This window comes from Pleurodeles waltl, chromosome 4_1 (assembly GCF_031143425.1).
Source record: "Pleurodeles waltl isolate 20211129_DDA chromosome 4_1, aPleWal1.hap1.20221129, whole genome shotgun sequence".
NCBI lineage: Eukaryota > Metazoa > Chordata > Amphibia > Caudata > Salamandridae > Pleurodeles > Pleurodeles waltl.
This window is the reverse complement of record NC_090442.1, coordinates 661,931,737-661,954,073: the sequence shown is the minus strand read 5'-3', so window position 1 is coordinate 661,954,073 and position 22,337 is coordinate 661,931,737. Positions and strand designations below refer to the sequence as shown.

At 41.4% G+C, this 22,337-nt stretch overlaps 1 protein-coding gene across 1 annotated transcript in view; it reads left to right on the top strand.

Moving 5' to 3' along the window:
• Positions 1–14,627, top strand: part of HMGA2 (high mobility group AT-hook 2) — a 244,343-nt gene extending 229,716 nt beyond the window's left edge. The window contains exon 5 of the mRNA XM_069229146.1: positions 11,665–14,627. Coding sequence (XP_069085247.1) covers positions 11,665–11,712 — 48 coding nt within the window. The 3' untranslated portion in view covers positions 11,713–14,627. The remainder of the gene's footprint in view (positions 1–11,664) is intronic.
• Positions 14,628–22,337: the final 7,710 nt, after the last annotated feature.

Here is a 22,337-nt window from a genome sequence, read left to right as displayed (position 1 = left end):
TACTGCATTGACTTGACTTAATCATGCAACAAGATTGAAGAGGGAGAAGCTATTCTCTGAAACATTTTTGCTTCTGCTCCCTGTTTACCCAACCGCGACAAGGCAGTTAAATCTGCTATGTAATCTGTGAAAAACATATGAATCTACAAAGGATTTAATGCTCCAAATTATTTACTTACCTGTAATTATGGGTTTGCAGCGTGAAAGTCTTTTAGATTCATTTGCGACCTTCCCATCTTCACATTGCTGGTGAGGAGTGGAATGTAAAAAAAAAGAATCTAACATAGTGGGCATGCACCTGGGCATTGTAGGATTACAGTCGATGTCATACTGGGGCTCTGCCTATGAGTGCTGCCAATTCATACAACATTATTCAACTCATCATACAATCTATCACAAGTGATAAGTATTCGTTACCAGAACTATCAGTTTCTACTTGAGAAACAGTCTATTCATGAATTGTGGAAACCGTTTAGGGACCGATTTAGAGATTGGCATATGGGATACTCTGTGACAAATGTGGCAGATATCCCATCCACCACAAGTTTACAAAGTTAATATTGTTTAAAAGTCAAATTACACTCCCGTGAAAAATAATACTATTCGAGGAGAGTAGGTTTTTCTAGGGCTAAGACATTTTTAAATTTGCTTGTGCCCTCGAATCTAGTTGAAAATTAGTCCAGAATCATCCAGCGAAGGTAGGCGTTTGGTTTTTGCAAATCAGCCAACGTCAAGCGGTAGGCATTAACAATGTTAGTTATTCGTTCCCTGAAATGGTCAGCGATGCATGCATGGCATGCAATGAAACAGCTGAGCGACCAGCATTTATTTGTGTGTGTTTTTTTTAAAGCAATAAATACGCAAAGTTAAGGGGTTGTTTCTGAGGAAACAAAACGAACCTGACTCTCTTGGAGTTTTCCTTCATCAACTCCGGCTCATTGTTGGTTTCCTTGTCCATGACCGCTCGCCCTTACATGGTGTTTGCAGGCATGAAAATCAACGTGGCTTTCAGCCAATAGTGTTTTGATAGTTTATGTTCTAGCAGAAAGGTTCGAACTGTGGGACCAACTGAGTTTCCCGTAGTCAGAAGCTAAGCTGTTTCCCCACCTCTAAGTGCTGCGAAGAAGGTAAGAGTTGGGCAGTCGGGAAACCCTAAACAGTTCCAGTTACCTCCCACATCTAAAAAGGCCCCTGGGCTACATGTGTAATGAATAGTCAATTAAATGTTAGTGTAGTAAAAACAGGGCAACCCATGAAAAGAGTAATCTGTATATAAAATATAGTAAAAGCAACACATGGTTCCTCCCTGAAGCATATTATACATTCATTGAGGAAGGGGCGTGCTTTCACAGACGACAGATCCGTAGGTAAACCCATAAATTCTATCATACAGTGTGTACAAAACCTGAAATGCTCATGTATGTGGCTGAGTGCAGCTGAACAATAACACTAACAAGGGTGTGTAATACATTTTGGAAATACTCATTTAGCCAAGGAGAAGCCTCTATACAAGAGCCAATCGAATATAGTGTGTAGAGGACAGAACATACATTTGGAAATTAGTGCCTGTGAAGAGTAATTTGCCACTTGTAAACTGTAAATGTGTCAAGCAATATAGAGCAATGAGTGAGTCATCATCAGAACAAAAATGGTTTGCAACACATGAGGGAATCTGTATGGCCCTGCAAAAGAGTTTGTTACAGGAATGCAAAGGATGGTCAAAACACGTTAAGGTTACGCTGATCACAATCACTGAGTGGATAATGGCCGACAATACTCCCTTCCCGGGCTCGACTTCGGTGAGCCTCAGCTTCTGTGATATGACTTTTACAACGTAACCCCATATCGCGTGTGAACAGCAATATAAACCCAAAGTATACTCCATGCATTCGCACCAGTATTCCATCCAAGAAGAACCATTTATTATTATTATTATAAATATTAAAGCTTTTTTCTTTTGTCCATTTTATGGCCAACTTCTAAATCATTTTGAAAAGAAGAATCAGTTGGCCACGTTTATTTAACTTCTAAATACCGCATACAAATGTAATTGTTCCTTAGTCCTAGTGTGCCACTTATGAACTGTGTGTCTGGTACATTTGTTTTGTGATCCAGATCTGCCTATGGAGTGAAACGCCTTGAAAAGCCAGTTATCTTGAATGTTTGGCAACTCATCAAAAACTGAGAAATATAACTTGCTGAATATATTAGGTGGTGAAAGTTATATTTTGATCAAAGAACGTTCTCAGCTAGTGTGCTGACTTCCAAATTTCCTCACACATTCGATTTCTAGTACATCTCACTCATATATTACTAATAGTATGTTACCAATACCAAACTAGCCTTAGATAAGTGATGATTCAAATATTTTGAGAATTGTATGTTTAATGGCATGTGTGGCTCTAGATACATACTTCTACCATCTAGTGATGGTTCCGGATTTGTACAAGTTGATTTTCTTTGAAGAATCTTCTGGAGTCACCAGATAAAGTGACCCCTCCTCTCGGTGATAATGTGCATGGGCATTGACTCCATTGTTAGATAGTTTTCTTTCCGCTATCAAGTTCGGACATGTTCTTTGGTGCTCTGGTTTGAGACCGCTTTGGGCTCCCTTCGGACCATTGTACATCTTCATACTTGTCGGTATTGTTTTTGTTCGTGTTTCATACCCATCCATCGAAAACAGAAAGAAATTCTTCGTTTGTCGATTCGACGGCTCCACTCGCAGCCTTCGGGCCTTGCCCGAGCCTTGTCCACATCAGAACTGGTAGAAAATGTGCTGCTGATGGACCAGACTCCATTTCAGTTCTGTTCCAGCTGCCATGCAAAATACCCGCACACAGACCTACATTCGGTTTACAACCTCTTACTGTCCCTCGACCATGAAAAGGAGAGTTGTGAGGCCTATCAACCGTTTTGATCAAAGGAAACTTTACAGGATTGACCAGTGCATCGGAAGAAAATGCAGCGCCAAGAATTGGAGGCACCACTACACATCTTCGATCTCCAGGATGTCAAGTAACAGGAAGAGATGCATGAGGTTTCTGCAGCAGAGGAACAGGCCTTCTCGATTCCACACTCTGAATCGGATTCAGAGACAGAGATCATTGTGCAAAATATTCCACTGGTGCAGCACGCAGTGAGTACACAGGCCCCTGTCCATCCCACTAAAAGACATCGGCCGAACATACAGCTTCTGGGCCACCACTGTTAAGAGGCCATGGTAGGCACCGGCCAATTGCTAAGGCCACCCTGCCCTTAAGCTCGGCGCCAAATGCACATGCTGATGTACATATATGGTCATTCTCGGCACTGAGCCAACCATCTGGCTCTTCGATTCCAACTACCCCGGCACCGACACAGAAACCTACTTCAGCACCGAAAGCTTCCACCTCAGCACCAAAAGCAACTGCTTCGGCACCAGATCTAATATTGGAAACTATGGCAGGGAAGCTCGATCCCAAACAAGATTCTTCATTTACAGCCTTCTAGTGGTCGGATTGTAGTAATGACTGTAAAGCTGACACCAACATCATCCAAGTGCCAACTTTCATTTGAGGAGGCTGTTGATTTACCTGCACCTCCTAAAAAAAAACATATTCCACCAGATTCATTAGTTGTGAAAATTGCTCGTAAACGAGCTAATTCTCCAACCACAGCGGATGCTCCTCCACCTGATAAAGCGTCTAAACTCATAGATTCCTAAGGTAAAAGGGTAGCAGTTCACGCAGCCAATCATTTGAGAATCGCTAATACTCAAGGACTATTAGCAAGATATGATAGATCACAATTGGATGAAATGGAAGATCTCATTCAACATCCCCCGAGGAGTATAGGAAGAAGAGTCAACAACTTGCCCAAGAATGCAAATTGATTTCCAGTAATTCCTTTAGGTGTGCTCTTAACGCATCAGACATAGCTGCTGCCTGCTGATGCCTGGCTGTGCATGTCAGGTTTTAAACCAGAGGTGCAACAAATACTTTTAAATGCCCCTTTCGACCACCAGTATCTTTTTGGCGCTCAGGTGGACCAAGATCTAGAGAGCATGAAGAAGGACATTGAAGTCAGCAAGTCTATAGGGGTACTTTAAACTCCTACCACTCATGGGTCCTTTCAAAGGTCTACTTTCAAGCAGGGTAACAAACAGGCATCATCAGATTCCTCTGCCTCCTTTAGACAACACCACCCAACATCCCCTTCAAGAGGGTATTACAGAGGTGCCTAGAGGGGAAACAATTCTAAAAGTTGAGGGAAAGGTGCCTCCTCTTACGCCATCTCTTCTACATCTAAACAGTTTCCCTCTTCTCATTCCCCCGGCCACTTAAACCTGTCGGGGGACTTCTACAGTAGTTCTTTGCCACCTGGGAAACAATAACAACTGATGAGTAGGTGTTGGACATTATTCAACATGGTATTACCTGGAGCTCATCAAAGCACCTCAAAATATACCACTTCACAAACACAAAATCTCCATGAAACATTTAAGTTTGCTCAATCAAGAGGTGCAGGCTCTCCTACTCAACGGGGCCATAGAACCAGTCTAATTTTATCAGAAGGGCACAGGAGTATATTCACTATACGTCCTAATTCCCAAAAAGGACGGATCACTGCGGCCTATCCTAGAGCCATTAATTTGACACATCCAGTCGGAACACTTTCATATGTTAACTCTCCAGGATGGGATCCTTCTATTACTACTAGGGGATTTTATGTACGCACTATACTTAAAAGGTGTTTACTTTTTCATTCTAATACATCCAGGCCACCGGAAATACCTCTGGTTCGTGATATAAGGAAAACACTACCAATTCAAAGTACGTCCATTTGGAGTTACTATCGCACCTTGTGTCTTCACAAAATGTCTGGTGGTAGGCGCAGCACAACTACGCAGACAGAGTATTTCAAGTTTTCCCATACCTGGACAATTGGCTCATCAATTCCAGTACGCTTCCACTATGTCTACAGTATACACAACCCAAACTTCATCTCCTTCATCAGCTGGGGTTTACTATCAATATACCGAAATCGCACCTTTAACCTCCAAAGATTCAGCCATATCTAGTCTAGGGGCTGTCCTCAACACACAGATAGGATTAGCTCACACAAATGCAATCAGAATTCAAAATATCACAACTGTGGTGCAGCAGGTGACCCCAATCAGCAGATAACAGTATTGCGATAGTACCACATGCAAGACTGCACATGCGTCTGCTGCAGGAGTGTCTGTCCAGTCAAAGATCTCAGTCACAGGCATAGCTACAGGATTTATTGTTGGTAGACAGCTGCACTCATCACTCTGTGCAGTGGGAGAACACACAAAACCAGTCAAAAGGATAACTGTTTCTCGACCCTGTTCCCCAGATCACTCTTACAGTGGATGCATCCCTGACAAGATGGTGTGCTCAGCTACACTATCTATCCATACATGGACTTTGGGATTCCAGACACCAAGTTCTATACATCAGTTACTTGGAACTTTAAGCCATTCATCTAGCACTCAAGTTTCCTAGTTCACTTAACGGGCAAGGTTGTCTTGGCCCCAACAGGCAACCCAACCATGATGTTTTATTTACAGAAATGGGGGGGCGCACACTCTAAAGTTATCACGCCTGTCTCACACAGTCTGGTGTTGGGCAATACGACATCACATTCTCTGTTAGTGTAACTGTTCCCAGGGATGGACAAAGACTTTTCCAACCTCCTCAGTAGGATGCTGCAACAAGTTAATGAATGGGAACTCCACCCCGAGTCCTCCTCCCATACATCCACAGGTTGGAGTTTCCACACATAGACCTGTTCACAACCGTATAAAACTCAAAATGCCAAAGTTCGCCTCCAGCCTCCCACCTCCATCATCCAAGGGCAATTTTCTATGTAAATTAGCCAGTAATATTCTCATACACTTTTCAACCTCCCCCTCTTCTTCCATTTGTAGTTCAGAAGCTCAAGCAGACATCTTACACCCTCATTCTAGTAGCTCTCACTTGGGCATGACAGCCATGGTTCACCACACTACTCGAACTCTCAGTAGTACCCCATAAGAAGCTTCCCCTGCACCCAGATCTTCTCACTCAGAACCAGGGACAAATCAGGCATCCAAATCCTAGAGAACCCAATCTTGCGATTTGGCTCCTGAAGTCATAGAGTTCAGATACTTGAATCTTCCTCCAGAGTGCATGACCATTCTTAAGGAAGCATGTAAACCCACTACTAGAGCATGCTATGCTGCTAAGTGGAAAGAATTTGTTTTCTATTGTTGTGACAAACATATTGAACCCTTTAAAGCAACTGTTCAAGATATGTCTGCTATGTAATTCATTTATAAACTGTGGCTTAGCATATACATCAATATGAGTCCACCTTGCAGCAGTAGCTACAATAATGCAAAACAGACAGCATTTATCATTGTTCACAATACCTGTTATTAAGGCATACATGAAAGGTTTAAAAAGAGTGATTCCACCCAGGGTTCCTCCAGCACCAGTGTAGAATCTCAACATTGTACTTACTAGGCTTAGGGGGCCACTATTTGAACCATTGCATAACTGTCCACTTCAGTTTGTATCATGGAAAGTAGCGTTTTTAACAGCAATCACCTGAATAAGACGTGTTAGTGAGCTTCAGGCATTAACCTTGGAAGAGCCCTTTTTCCAAATACATAGGGGTAGGATAGTCCTTTGTACCAATCTAAAATGTCTTCAAAAGGTTGTTTCCACATTCCTTTTAAACCAAACAGTTGAATTACCAATTGCTTTTCCACATGTCAAATCAGTTGCTTAAAGAGCCCTGTACACATTAGACGCAAAGAGAGCTTTAATTTACTATACTGACAGAACTAAAGAGTTTTGCAAAACTAAACAACTCTTTGTTGCTTTCACGCCTCCACACACAGGGAAGGCTATATCTGAAGAAGGTATTTCAATGTGGATAGTTAAAAGTATCCAAATTTGTTATGCTAAAGCTAAAAGAAGTTTGCTCACACCTCCTAGAGTACATTCAACTCATAAATTAGGAACATCTATGGCCTTAGGTAATTTACCAATAGCTGAAATTTGTAAAGCAGCCACATGGTCAACTCCACACACTTCTATTAAACACTACTGTGTGGATGTATTAGCACGCCAACAAGCACATTTTGGACAGGCAGTGCTTTGTACTCTTTTCCAGACAGCTACAACACCCACGGTTAGCCACCGCTTTATGGAGGATATACTTTACAGTCTATGCAGAGTATGTGTATATACAGCTGCACATGCCATCTAATGGATTATGTTACTTACCCTGTAAGCATCTGTTCATGGCATGCAGTGCTGTAGATTCACATATGCCCGTCTTCCTCCCCAGGCCCCTTTGGCCATCTTAGTATGTTCATTACATTCATATACACATGGACATCTCTTTCCAGCACTTTACTCACACTCCCTTCTCACCCAATTGCTGCAAAATAATCTAACAATGGAGTTGATGCCAATGCGCACTGTCACCGAGAGGAGGGGTCACTTTATCTCATGACTCCAAAAGATTTTTCGAAGAAAAACAACGTGCGCATATCCGGACTAACAGTAGATGGCATAAGTATGCCAGAACACGTGAATCTACAGCACTACATGCCACTAACAGATGCTTACGGGGTAAGTAACATAAATGTTTTTTTTTGGTGTTTCAATACCTTATATCCCACTAGGAGCAATTGCTAGAACACATAGATGTGCTGAATTGGAAACTATTTTCCTACAATAGAAACAATCATTAACAAGTGCTGTGTACTCAAAGACAGTCAAACATCAAACAATGAGATGTTTGATAATAAGAATGTACAGTAATCTGAAAGGATTTGACCTATATTAAAGGTCTTTTATGGTCTGGGGGGCTTTAGAGATAAAGCTTTTGTGATAAACAGTTGTTCCAAATCCCATTTCCAACTTACTTCAGTGAACAAATTCAGGGCTTTTAACCGCTTAAACACGATGGGTGAACCATTCACGTCCACAGCATTATCTTTGTAGTCTGGCAGCCATGAATGTTTCATCCACCCCACTGGCAAAGAAAATCCTTCTGGTGCAAGGAGCTCAAGAAAAGAGCTTCCCTGCATCCTGTGTTATTTTTATTTTTTTACTGTGATACACAATACACTAGCATCACCATTGGGCACCATTAGACGTGGTCTGCTTTCACTTTTATCAGTGTTTCGGGGTGCATAACTTTGCCCCCAAGCACCCACCTGTGCAGGAGAGTTACCACTCGATAGAGTAGAAAGTTGAATTTCCAGTTGTACATCTCCATAGTGGATCCCTCTCCTCCCCATTATGGGCCCAGCTGTCTCTTTGGCAAGCCCAGAGGCAGACTGAGGCTATTTACCTCAATCTGCTCCCAGGTGGGTAGAAAGCCCAGTAGATGCTGAAGGGCACCATAGTCTTTCTTTGTCCAACATTAAAGCATGTGTTTACAAATACACACTCAAACAATCGCAGCCTCCTGTAAGAAAATACCACTACAAAAATCAATACACAGCATGTGAATCAAGAAAAGATTCACGCTTAAAAAGAAAAGGTTACTTGCTGGTAAGATTTGGTTTGCAGATTGAAGAGTTTTCTGAATGCACATGCAACCTGCCCTCGTCCCCAAAGGAGGTAAATATGCAAAGAAGAGGTATCATAATAGAACACAACTGAGGGAATTCAAACCCCCACCCATTTCATCTCCCCTTGCTCTCATCAGCTGTGCATGGGTAGGAGAGTAATAGAGTAGTTATACTATGTATGAACCCACCTGCTTCAGCTCTCTGTCTCATTTTACACTTTATGCCCTGCACCCCTCTTCTTGACACGCCTGCATACTATCATCCAAATAAAAAAAAATACCTAGCATCCTGCCACCCTACACATTACCCATTCCTCCCAAATCTTCACAAAAATGTACTGAGCGGCTTGACACCTACTCCAACACATCTCTTTAGAGAAGTCCTCTCCTGCTCCTGTATCTCATTCAAATATTACAAACTAATGCCTGGTTTCATGTCACCCACCACCCTTTCTTCCGATCCATGCACATCTGCACGCTCTGCTCTCCATGGGGCAGCGAGCCAGGGCTACGCTGACAGACTCTTAGAGCTGTGTCAGTGCAGCTTTCAATTCACTGTCACCATGGATCAGATTCACGGCTGACCGGGAATGTAATGGCTTGTGGAGGAAGAGCACAAACTCTATTCTCCTGCCTCCTCTAGTCTGTGGAGGTCTGAGAGAGACCGAGGCAGGTGAATGAGACTGACAGCTTTTAGCAAATTATTATCAAGGCACCTTTTTATCTGTAATAATTTACTTTTCTTTCATCTTAGATTAGGCTCTCATCCCTCTGTGGGTCTATACTGAATGTTTTCATGTCTTATCAATGAGTGTGTTGAAAGTCATCCCCTCATTCCGGCCTCATAAATGATGGATTTCTTGGATGTTCTTGTTTTTCCTTCACTATCTTTAAGAATATGCTCACTCTTCTCTTATTTCACGGGAGGAAAGTAGTTGAGCTATCTCCTGAGAAGTGGCTCTTTAGATTCCATCTCTTATGTGTAAGCAATAGACAGAAAGGACATATTTGAGGATGAACATTTTACATCAATTGTGCAGTACTGCAGTTTTGATATTCATTTCATATGATGATGTTTCTATGATATTTCTATGATGTTTCAGCTCATTGTATTAAAAGTTGATCTAAACATTGAGATCTGCGCTACATGCACAAGATGGTGTCCATTTCCATCAAGTATAACCTTCTAAGGGATGTATTTTTGGCTTTTGGGTTTCATTTTGAGCTCCTTTTATTGGTGAGTTGTGAATATTTGTGTGAGTTCACAAATCTACATACGTATGCACAGATTTTTCACTGAAAAAAACCCATAAAGGTTAGTTATGTTTCAACGAATACAAAATGAAATATTAAATTCAATTTGCCAGTTCTGGAAACCAATACGCAGCAAATGCCATAATCTAAGGCCACTGTCATGTTTTGCTCTTGGTAGACATTGTTTGCCTTTTGGAAAAAGGGTGTACTGAGCATGGCAGGGCTTTTGGTTATAGTGTGCATCACATACCATAACTGGCAACTTCACTTAACCATAACTAACTTTTAACTGTGTCCTTTGAGTACATGTATGGATATTTTGGGATGTACTGTACTCACCTGCCATGTTCCAATTGTGAAGCCACCCACCAGTGCAGCTCATCAGCATGTACGCCCAACCATAATCTTGATAGCTATACCTTTTTTGTTCCGTTAAATTTACAAATTTCATAAAACTTTTGAATTTAAAATCTGTGTATTGCCTGAAATTAGTGAATCTGGTGAAATGGTGTCTGTTTCTGAATACAAAAAGTGGACGTGCGATCACAATGCAATGTCATGAATTTACATTGGCATTTTTCTTTTAACCTTTGTTAAGGTTAGGATCTCTCGTAATGCCTCTTCTTGGCATAGATTTTTTCACAACCTTAAAGTCTGACTTAGACCAAACCTGATTTTCCACATGGTGAAAAAGATATTGTGATCCCTTTACCAGCATTTCACATGTTAAAAAGTTTAAATGTGTTTGACAGAATTCATTAGTTTCTGAAATTGTGAATTTAACTCACAATATGAACAAAATTGTTATTCCTTTCAAACCCACCCTGCACCTTTATTGTAATTTTTCAAAAACTACTGCACAGATTTACACCAAACCATAAATAGTACACTTTCTGGGTAAAGGTGTACATTCTTGCCAGCTTTGGCATAATCTGTGCAGCACGTTTTTACTGCAGGAGTGCCGAACATTTCCTAAGGATGGCAAAATGGAAAACACCTCTTTTGGCTCACCTTAACCTGAACAGCCTGCAGGCTTTGTGTTTAAAAGCTCTTATTAGCTGATTCAGCCATTCCAGGGCCCAGAGAAAGTTCCACATGTTGAAGTCTAGCGCTTAGCAATAAGGGTCAGCGATGGAGCAAGAGCGGCAGTGGCACTAATACAAGGAAGGAAAATGGCCAGCATGCCCGTTAGTTGGAGAGTGAAAAGGCAGCCATAAGTGAGGTCCCACTGCCAGCCTACTGCTAAGCTATATCACATCTCCAACATTACTTAAATCAAAGAACTTTTAGGCAAAGAAACCACTATTTGGGATCACAGCTTTTCAGTTCAAATTCCGACCCAAACTACTACATATACTTTGAGTTCTCCCAGGCTTGTAACACTGATGTTCCCCCGGTTAGGGTTTTTGTGAATGTGCAGAAACCTAAACGTAAAAAACATAATCTCTGGTAAATGTTTCTTGATGGAAACATTTAGAGAGAACTGCCATGTTAAGAAATGTCAGTTCTAGAAAATATTGCACCATGCTGTGGCATTGTGGGCGAGATACTCTTTTCCATTGGGCCATTTTACCCCTGTCCTTTTCATGCTATCGTTTCAGTCCTGCCCCTGTATTGTAAGGCAATTCGTTTTTGTATGATGTATTTTTCACTACTTTGGCCCACCTAGATTGCCTTTCGTCATGAATGTTTCTTCATGTTTATCTTTGATAAATTGTTTTTGTTACCTTGACATAATCCCATGCGGTCACCACAGGGTGGTGTACCACCTTATTTGCTTTGTGATATTCTGCTAGGTATACTCACCCCCAGTGTTTTATGTGTTTGTAGGGAGAAACTGAAGAAGCGGCCGCACAAGAATCCCCTGAGGAAGATTAAGACAACACAAAACTCAAATTCTACCTCATCCAGCAGTTGGGTCTTTTGAAGGGAGAAGACGCTGCCTTGACCACTGATTTTTCTATTGCCATGGTCTTTCCACTTTTGCCTGGGGGAGGGGGAGAATCACATAATCGAAAAAAGGACTTGTATTAATCACCTTCTTTTTGTAATCCCTTCACAGTCCCAGGTTTAGTGAAACACTGCTGTAACATGGGGAGATGGCGGGGTACAGATTACCGATGCAACATTTAATTATTGTTTTTTTGTCTTAACCTACTAGTAGCCTGTCGAGCTGCTAAGTAAGGGTGGATGGGTCAGATTTGTTTGATATCAGGACTAGTGACTCACTGCACTGCATACAAAACTACAAGTAAACATGAAACATTATTTAAAGGGCATTTAATTAACAAAGGCCTGCCATATACAAACCTAGGGACATGCCTCAATCTGTTCCAACCCACTCCCCTAACTTAGAAAGCTCCCAGTTTAGAGCACCAAAGATAAGGGATAGATAGTACCCCAGTGTGTAACTTTCTTGTAGACTTTTACTTGATGTTTTTTTCACTTACTGTTGTCTTTTCCAGGAGGAATTTAGGGCTAAATGATCAGTAACTTCTGCTAACAATCCAAACAATACAAGATAGGATAATGCTATATTCATTTTTGCAAAAGGGAAGAATGACAGTAAGAATGCTGTGATACGTTTGCGAATCTTCAACATATCAAAATGACATGCTGAACAAAATGATGCTTCTTCAGGAGTCAGATGTTGGGTGGATGCTGCTTTCAGGGCAGCCGGACACCACTTCAAATGGCCAAGACGACTTCCCCAAAATACAGATGGCAATAGACCTGTACTAGTGCACCACAAAGGTGCACTTATTATAACTTTGTTTATTAGATGTGCCAGTCACGTATTTTGGAGTTTTTAGGATTTTAATTTTGTGTTAAGCTGCAAATGCCAAAAAAATGAAAAAGATAAACATTAAATCGCAAGTGGTTTTGCCTGGCTGCAGCAGATATTGGTCATACCTAATGCTTCTAAAGGGAACCTATCTTCAAAATACTTGCAGTACTTGATGCGAAGAATCAAGAGCATGTACCTCAGTCTCAAACATGGTTGTGTACTATTTCAAAGGATAACTGTAATTTTGATATAGTATCGTTTTTTTGTCACGGGTGGAAGGTTTGCCTTCCCTCCTCTGCTGCATCATTCCGTCATTGCCTCACTCAGAGTAGCACTTTGAGCAACTGATGCAATATTGTATATTCCACTATTCAAGACTACCTCTGATACTACAGCCCTACGAAACCATGCTGCTACACGTACACATTGCAGGAACATATCATTCAGGCAGTTGACCAGTAACATTTTACATTATCCCTTAGTTTTCCTTCTGCATAACTTTACGGTTAGGAATCAATATTGTAGTTTGTTTTAGCATGACTATGTATATTTTTTCATTTTTTAATCTTAAAACATACTTATTCACATTTCCTGCTAGATTTCTGTGTCATGTACTGTTAACTTGAATATATTTTTCTACTGAATTGTTCATGCGTTTGTAAGGATCATTTTATTCATTGGCTCCACAAGGCGGAAAATGTAACGTTTTAAATATTACTATCCAAGTTGTACCTCAAATGACCGTTGAAAGAAATGGACTAATCATTTGGCCTACCTCCAGATGTTAGTTGGATTGAAACTGGTTATTTTTCGGCATTATGTTTCTGTTTTAGATGTTTGAAATAGTTAGGACTGTAACCAATACCCGATCAAAGTATTTTTATACACAAACTGTCTACAATGAACAGCATTTTTATTTTACAACAAATGACTTTCTTACAAGGAGCCTTTAAGAAACTTGAAGCTTCGTAGGTTGGAAGCAACAAGCTCGGCTTTTGCATAATGCAATCATGAATATTTGTTTAAAATGGTAGATTGTAAGTAAATACTTGAAAAGTATGTTCATGTATTTTACACAAATGTGATTTTTGTGAAATGTTTCGACCAGATTTATTTTAAATACTTCCTATGTAGAGTTTTTATTCTTCTTTCTACTTTTTAACATTGTATTATTAACAGGGCCGGAGGTAGTTTCTCAGGAAAGCTTGTGCCCATATGACGGCTTAAATACAGAGCCACAAGTAAGGGCAGAGAACTAATAATTTAATGGCTTCCACATCAAGGGTACTCTGTAAAGACGCGTGCACACTGTACCTCTTTAGAAAGAATGAGGTGCTAACTGGGACACTTGGTTGAAAAATAAAAATTGAACCCAGTTTTTTAAAGTTGAATACACATATCACAAGCTCTTGTTAAAACTCTTGTCCGGCTAAAGCTATTGAGCTTTTATGTATGTTGTAACATCACGGTTGACTTGATGAAGCAGTAGTAATGTCCGCCTTTTGGTTGGACCTCAAGCACTGTGGGACTTGCAACTCTGCTGAAGTTCTGCCTTGTATTTTCTATATATTGTAGTACAATCAAAAAACACACACATTACTACCTCTTAGGCCTACTATACCTCATTTTTTCAGACTGAAAAACTGCTTGTGGCCACTTAAACAGACGGAACATCATAAAATTTTTTATATATATAGTTTATTTTTGTGGGAGATAAATTTTATACGACTGTTCTCGTTTGTCGATGGTCACGCTTTAAAGACTGGACATTAAACTTTTCTTCCATCTCTGCCACTCAGAGATGCTTGTAGGAGGAAAGACTCAATACGCTTAACTGCAGTTTTCCTTTCCCTATCCTTTTGAGTGTTCCTTTTTAACCCTGTTTTCTTGCTTCTTCATATAGAGTTGCTGTCTATGATTGTACTTAGAATTGCTTGCTTGTTGAAAATGTCTCTCTCATGGATTTTCAAAGTCTGTTCAACACAATAAACATATTAGCCTCTGATCTTTGTTGCATTTTGTTCTTTTCCTTTGAAACTGGGAAGTAGTGGAATTATTAAAATGTAACATACTTATGTTTTCTATTCAGTTCTTGCTTATTTTCAAAATGGTCCGATTAGAAGTAACGAGTCAGGAAATATCTGTGATGCTGCTTCACAAGTAACAGAAAATATTTTTCCATATGACTACAAAACACAATAAGCATGGTCTTATGTGTTAAGCCTCCCAGAATACATGATCTTTTGTTCAGAGCAAAAACAGTCCAAATACACATTTTGTTTTGCTGTTTTTACAATCTGATCAAGGCACTGCCATGATGAAAGAGCATTGCAACTGTACAGAGCCACCAAACAAGGTCCTGTCAAGCACCATGTTGAATAAAGTGTGAGCAGAAAATATTACTTTATTGACTGTCACAATGCTTTTAATTTATGGTTAAGTTGCAAAGGCAGACTCCTCAATGTTTTGCCCACCTTTTCTTCAGTTTGTCACTTACTGTACGTAAACTGCATAGCTTTACATTTCACAGCACAATGTATGATTTTTTTTTTACATAGGATAGCTGTCACTTTTACTCTTTGATGGATATCACTCTCGATAAAGCTCAGAACAGGGGACATGTTTGTCTATCTTTGGTAATGTGTTTATTGAGTACACTAGATATAAAGAATAAGAACTTCAGGCTCCATCTTATAAATTAGAAACAAAGCACTGACTTACCTAAGTTCATAACATTAATATTATGAGTGCTGATTCCTAATACAAAAAAATTTAAAGATACAAAACAGATATTTAATAGAGGTATCAGTCTTTTATCGGTTTGTGGTCACCAATTAAGAATTGGTTTGGATAATAATGCCTATCCTGTTAAGTGTTATAACACAATAATAAAACTTTAGTGATAAGAACTGTATAAATATTAGAATATTGACTACTATTGTCTTGAAACACACTATAGATGATGAGTGGTTGCTTGCATTAATTCTGACCACTGGAAATAACTTGGGGTAGCACTCCAACCCATTCTTCTTTTGCTAACCATGCCACATCAATTTGGACCCAGGGACATGCAAATCAGTCTTGACCCTACTCCTCATCGGAACAGTTCAGCCCGAACTGCCAAGCCAGATCCTCCCGTACCAAACCAAGGCAAGCCTGTACTGGTGTTGCCCTTGTTATGGGCTCATGAGCAAGGGTACAGCTTGGTTCTAGTGACGCAGTGAGCATGGGACTCACATTTGGGCACACCCATGCTACTTAGGGTGGTACATGAAACATACAAAAGGTGACAGGAGGAATGCTTGCAATTTGTGGGTGACCCTCATCTTCCCCTAACTCTACAATTGGTTGATTAAAAATGCAGGCAGCAATGCCTGGTCCACATTCAATCTGTAATCTCCCTGCTCACAGCCTGTGGTTGACCATAAATGCCACCAAGTCTCACCTTCAACTCTTACAGGTTCAACCCTTCCTCGAGTCAATGCTAGATATAGCCATAGGAAAAGCCATTCCCAACCATTAGTTAGTGCTGGCACTTCGGCAGCTGCTGTCACTTTTTCAGCCCAATCATTAACTTACAATCAGGACCATGATGTGCCTCCTAGGAATGATTGCTCCTTCATCACCACATGACCATGCACCAGGCTCCACATGCACTTGTTACAAGAATTCAATGGTCATAAGCAGAGGGTCAATGGGAAAATCTAATGTTGGTAAGGTCAGTACTCATCGTTCTCTGCAGTAGTAGAACAGCAACAATGTGTTGCAAGGCAGTCCTTTCTCAGAACACATATTGGATGCCTCTCTTACAAGGTGGGCAGGCATCTCAGTGATATGATTGCCCAGAGAATCTGGTGGACTCAACACAGAGTGGTATCTCAACTGGCCATCCAGCTAGCTCTCAATGCCTTTTTTCAGGTCATTCATGGCGAATTAGTCCTCATCAGAACTGACAACATGACCATGTGTTATCCAGAGAAACAGGATGGCACACACTTCCTCCCTCTATCAGCACTAAGAAAGGTAATTTGGCACTGGGCCATCTACCACAACATATACCTTCTAGAGGAACACTATCCAGGGGTGAACAACAACTTTGCAGATCTACTCAGCAGAAAAGCACCAACAGGTTTACAAGTGGAAACACCACCCTCATGTCCCACAGGGGTACTTCTGATGCCTGGACACCCCACAGGTAGATCTGATCACCTCCACCTAACACGCAAAATGCCAAAACGTCACTTCCACGTATCTATACCCACAGCCCAAGAGCAATGCACTATGGATGAATTGGTCAGGGATCTTTGGTTACACTTTTCCTCCTTTCCAACTAATTTCCTCCTAGGTAAGGAAGGTGAGGGAAGCATTCTTCACACTCGTCCTGGTGGCCACCATTTGGGCCAGATAGACTTGGCCCTCAGTGCTCCTTGAGATGTCCATAAGCCCTTACGAGGAGATCCCAATAAGGTCACAAATTCTTACACAGAGCTAAGGCCAGACACCCAGACCCAGACAACTCAACCTAATGATTTGGCACCTGAGAACTGAGAGTTTGGCTATCTTTATCTCCCACACGAGTGCATGACTGTTCTGTGTGAAGCATGCAGGCCCGCCACATATGTCACAAGGTGGAACAGATATTTCCACAACTGAATTTGTGAAAACATGGAACCTCTAATAGCCAATGCCCAGGACATCATCTGCTGTCACATGTATCTGCAGAAATCAGGCCTCGCTACACTTCCATATAGTTACATCTTGCTGCCAATGAGGCCTACATGCAAACCAGGGAACATTCTTCCATTTTTTAAATTCCAGTGGTCAAAGCATTCATGAAGGGTCTCAAGAGAATCATACCTCCCAAGGTACCTCCTTCCTGCCCCTGTGTATAAACTCAATATAGTCCTCACCAGACTCGGGATCCATGCTTTGAACACTTACACTCTATTCCTTTACAGTTGTTTTCATGGAAAGTGGCTTTATTGCTAACCATAACTTCCCTCAGATGCACCAGTGAGATGGAAGCACTCATTCTGCAACAGCCTTTCATTCAGGCTCACAGTAATAGGTTTTTCTCAGAACTAACCCTAAGTTCCTCCTCAACTTGATATTACCATTCCACCTCTATCAGACCATAGAGCTTCCAATCTTCTTTCCACAGCCGGACCAAATAACGGAAAAAGCACTTCATGCTTTAGACATTAAACTGACTTTCATGTATTATATTGACACTACCAAGCCCTTCCACACATCTGACCAGCTCTTTTTAGCCTTGCAAAACCTCAGGTAATCCTATCTCTAAGGCTTGTAAAGCCAGGTGGATAGTCAACTGCTTCAAAAGCTATTACCAAGTTAGAAGAGCCCTACCTTCCCCCCCAGGGTGACAGATAGTCTTATGAATGTAGTTTCAAACATCTGCATCATCCACATGATGCTAGTCATAGCCTCTGGAGGGTATTGCTTTCAAAGTCCTATGTATTTACAGCCACACATGCTATGAACAGAAAATGTTACTTACTCTGTAAGCATCTGTATGTAGCATTTATTGCTGTGGAGTCACATGTTCCTACTCTTCTCCTCGGAAGGTGGCATTTGTTGCAGATCTCTTCTGCAATTACCTGGTTCACACTGCACAGTATACATGGTGCACCATGATACGTTTGCTTACTGCTCCATCATATTCTCACCCACTGTGCTAAAAACTGCCTAACATAGAGTCAGTGCCCATGCACATTATCCACTAAGGGAGGAGTCACAGTATATCCCATGGCTCGTAAACTCCTTTGAAGGAAGAAAACTTGCAAACGCCTGAGCCCAACACCAGTGGCATATCAAAACTTGAGGGAGCCTCCCTGCAAAGTACATGGAGGAGGGGGCCCCTGCCCATTCAGGAGCTCTCAGGCCAGGGCCCTCCTGCCCATGCACAATGTACTGTACCGAGGTGCCCCCTGGAGCTCGGGGCCCCACCCCCCACACCGCGAGGACTGCAGGGTCTATTGTTACACCAGAACCCAACACTAAAGACAGAAGTATGTGGAGCATATTAATCTACAGTACTTCCATACTACAAACAGATGATTACAGGGTAATTACCATTTTCTTTTCTATTAAGCACTCCATGAGATTGCATGTTTTTTTTAGGTCTTTCTCTCCTGTGCTTCTCCAACCCGGCAATCTGTGTTGCGCTCTTCCTCATGCGCTCCCCCCCCCTGTTATTGTCTCCTTCATGTGCATCTCTCCCACTCTGTGGTTCTATCTCTCACTCATATGCTGCTTTTCTTCTCTTGTCCCCTTTTATTTTTAATTTAACCAGTCCCCTACCACCATTCCGCTCCTCCATTGTTTCCACCCTGCGGTCTTAACTGTTTTAGGAGGGTCCCTAAGAAATCCATGCCAGGTGAACACATACATAAAAGCCTGGAATCAGCCATAGATTTCATTCTCATCTGCTCCTGCCCAGGAATCATGAAGATAAGAAAAGACTAGCAGCATCTCACCTATCCCTTGGCACACATAAAGCCTAACCCACTGAGCCATACCTCAGCAAGGAGCACTGCTTTTAAGAAGTAACGAATAGTCAACTTTGAAAGAACTGGGACATTCCTTTATTTTAAGCAATGAGTGATGCGATTAAGCCTGTCCTTTAGTATATTTGGTGCCCCAAACTAACTTTAGAGAAAAAAACATGGACAAATGGTGTAAGCTCCAGCAAAACTTTCATTCAAATTGCCTAAGCATCCAGAATTTAAGCTGTGCATGGGAAGGCACATGGAAGATACCTATAGTGGAAGAAGGTAGCCTGATTAACAAACAAGACAGGACAAGCCCTAGAGAGGTAAACTTCAAGAGGTGGGCTTCTCCTTAAGCGTGGTTTGGGGCATGAGGCGGTCAGAAAAGGGAGTTGAGCCATCTGAAAAGCGCCAGGAGGTGGAGCTGAGTTAGAAATCGAAAGGAGAAAGAAACTCAATGTTTTATTTCATATGTTTCCAAATAGTGACTTTAAGGTCTCTCCTATGACAGAGTATGCTCTCTCGTCTGTGAGTGGTATTGTTTACCTTGGAGCCCTGCCATTACTTACCATTCATTGGCTTTGTTATCACTCTTCTTTGCTGTCTCCTAATTGGTCAGCGGGTGCTGGCTGTCACTTCCCTTTCTTTCTGTGGAGAATAGACAAAGTACAGATTAATTCAACTTAACTAGTGTTCGTCTGCTGATCATGCTGCAATTTAGATACACATTAATAGCTGAACCATATTCATTAGAGCAACCAGGTGACATGGCGCTTTGGCCAAGTTGTTATAAAAATAAGAGAGGAGAAAAAGCTGGATTAGGTTATATTTGATCACATCCCTGTTAGCTTGGGGAACAAAGTCATCCATGATCCTGGGCCACCTGAAATTCACAACTGTATAGTCCCCTTCAAAACATTTAAGGCAGGAGACCACCCAATTCTATGTATCATTATGGTGACATGATGCATGGTACATCGAAGGAGTGCAGCTCCTAGAATGTGCTACTGCTATAGATCCCATGTTTGACAGTTGTTTACATATGAATAGCAAACACCTTGGTATGCAGCATTTTCATGCAAACGCTATAAAAGGCATTATGGAACGTAATCCCTTTCCACCTGAATGAGTGATGAAAAGTTCTGTGTGGTCTTTTGAGGTTTAGCAACAAAAGGTTTAGCTCTCTGCCAGAGCACATGACAACACAACAAGAATAACAGAACAGCAATATGGGGCTTTAGGCCATCCTGTTTAGTTATTTCCTCGTTTGCCTCTGCCCCTGTCAACCGTTGTATGAATGATGTGTTTCTGGATTGCGTTGCTGATTTGTTAAGTAGTCCCGTGCTCTGCAATGACTGAGGCATTTGATGTATGCTGTAGCCAGGAGAGCCTTCTCCACCATGTCACCAAGCTTCCTTCTGTTGCATGGCCTGAGAACTGCTGTTCAATCCCGGCTCCTGATGATACATGGATGGCAATTGTAGCCACCAGGCCACATCACCTGCTGTGAAATCTCTGCTCATTTTGTGCTTGAGCCTCTCAGAGAAGCTCAAGCTGAGCCAGAGTCAGGAATTTGTCTCAATCCTGGCTTGAGCTTTCACTGGTTTGCCAACCTCTGTGCTCATGTGCCAATGCAGTCCAGGTGAGCACCCGGGCCCATTCCCTCAAGGATCCCTTAACTTTCACATAATCCCAGTTTGGGTTTAAGCTTTGTTTGTGCCTAAATCAGGATTCCTGAGGCCCTTGGTGTATTGCTGTTGTCTGGCCATGTAAGAGGGCTCATGTGATTTCAGTAAATAATTTGTAGAGTTGTACATTGCTTTAATTCCTGAAATAAGCTTTTCCGACTTTAGGTGGTTCAATATATATATATATATATATATATATATATATAAATTATAAATAAAAAATATTATATTTCTACTCTCTTGTAAGCTTTACTTTGTCTACTCATCACCATATGTCATGTCTCAATCAATCTATCCTCCATTCCCTCTCTGACTCATCCCAAATCCATTCCACTACTTGCATCCCCTAAATAACCATGCCTAAGCTCTTCCCTCCTCTTCCACATCTAACTCACCCAAATCTCAGTTTACTACCATGATCTCCTAAACATCCCTACTAAACTCTCCCTAATTTCTCACCTTCAACTCATCCAAAACCCCTCCTGCTACTATGATCTCTCTAACCCTTTCCACAGACTCTTCCCTCCTCCATCCCCCCCATTACTCATCCCAAGCCGAAATCCTATTACTATAAGCTCCCAATTATCACTTCTGGATTCTTCCCTCCTCCACCCATCCATTACTCCAGTCAATCCAACTAACAAACTCACATATCCACGGCTCAAATTAACTCATAATACTACTAAAACTGTACTCATATTTCCCTATACTAATCCACCACGAATTCCTTTTGGGTTCTGGAGTAGCATGCTACTCGCTGAAAAGCGCTTTGACGCCTCGTCTGGGGTAGTAAGCGCTATATAAATACTATCACAATTACAGTACAATACAATTTCAGGATACTTCCTCTGTTTAAAGTTCTCATGCTGCTTTCTCCATTCATCCGCATTTCAAATGCATTTTGGACATTATTTACCTATGTCTGCATCTTTTAGTTTACTCGTACAACTAAAATAAAATTGCATTTTAAATTCAGTTCCTTGTTTAAATTACTTACACTCACAATTGTACTACTCAACATAACTCCACGGCACTCCATTCTATGTCAGTCTATGCTACTCTACTCTATGCGACTCTACTTTACACCAGTCTACTCTACACAATGCTACTCCATGACACTCCACTCCACCCAGTGCAACTCTACGCCGCTCTACTCTACACCATGCCATACCATTCTACAGCACTCTACACCACTTCACACACTGCCATTCTACTCTACACTGTAGGAAGGCTGGCCTGGTGTGTGGTACACACCTACGTTGTTTGCACCTTATACCAGGTCCAGGCAACCCCTATTAGTTAGTGAACAGTAACTTTCTATTGGTAGCTGGGGTGAGCAGTCAAGACTTATCTAGGAAGAGTGTAAAGCACTTGCAATACCACAGTAGTCACATAGCAACTTACCTTACATGAAAGGAACCACACAGTGTTGCAAAAATAAAGGTACTTTATTACATTAACACTGAGCTAGATACTATAGGCAGTCCCCTAACTGGAGGTAAGTATACAATATATGTA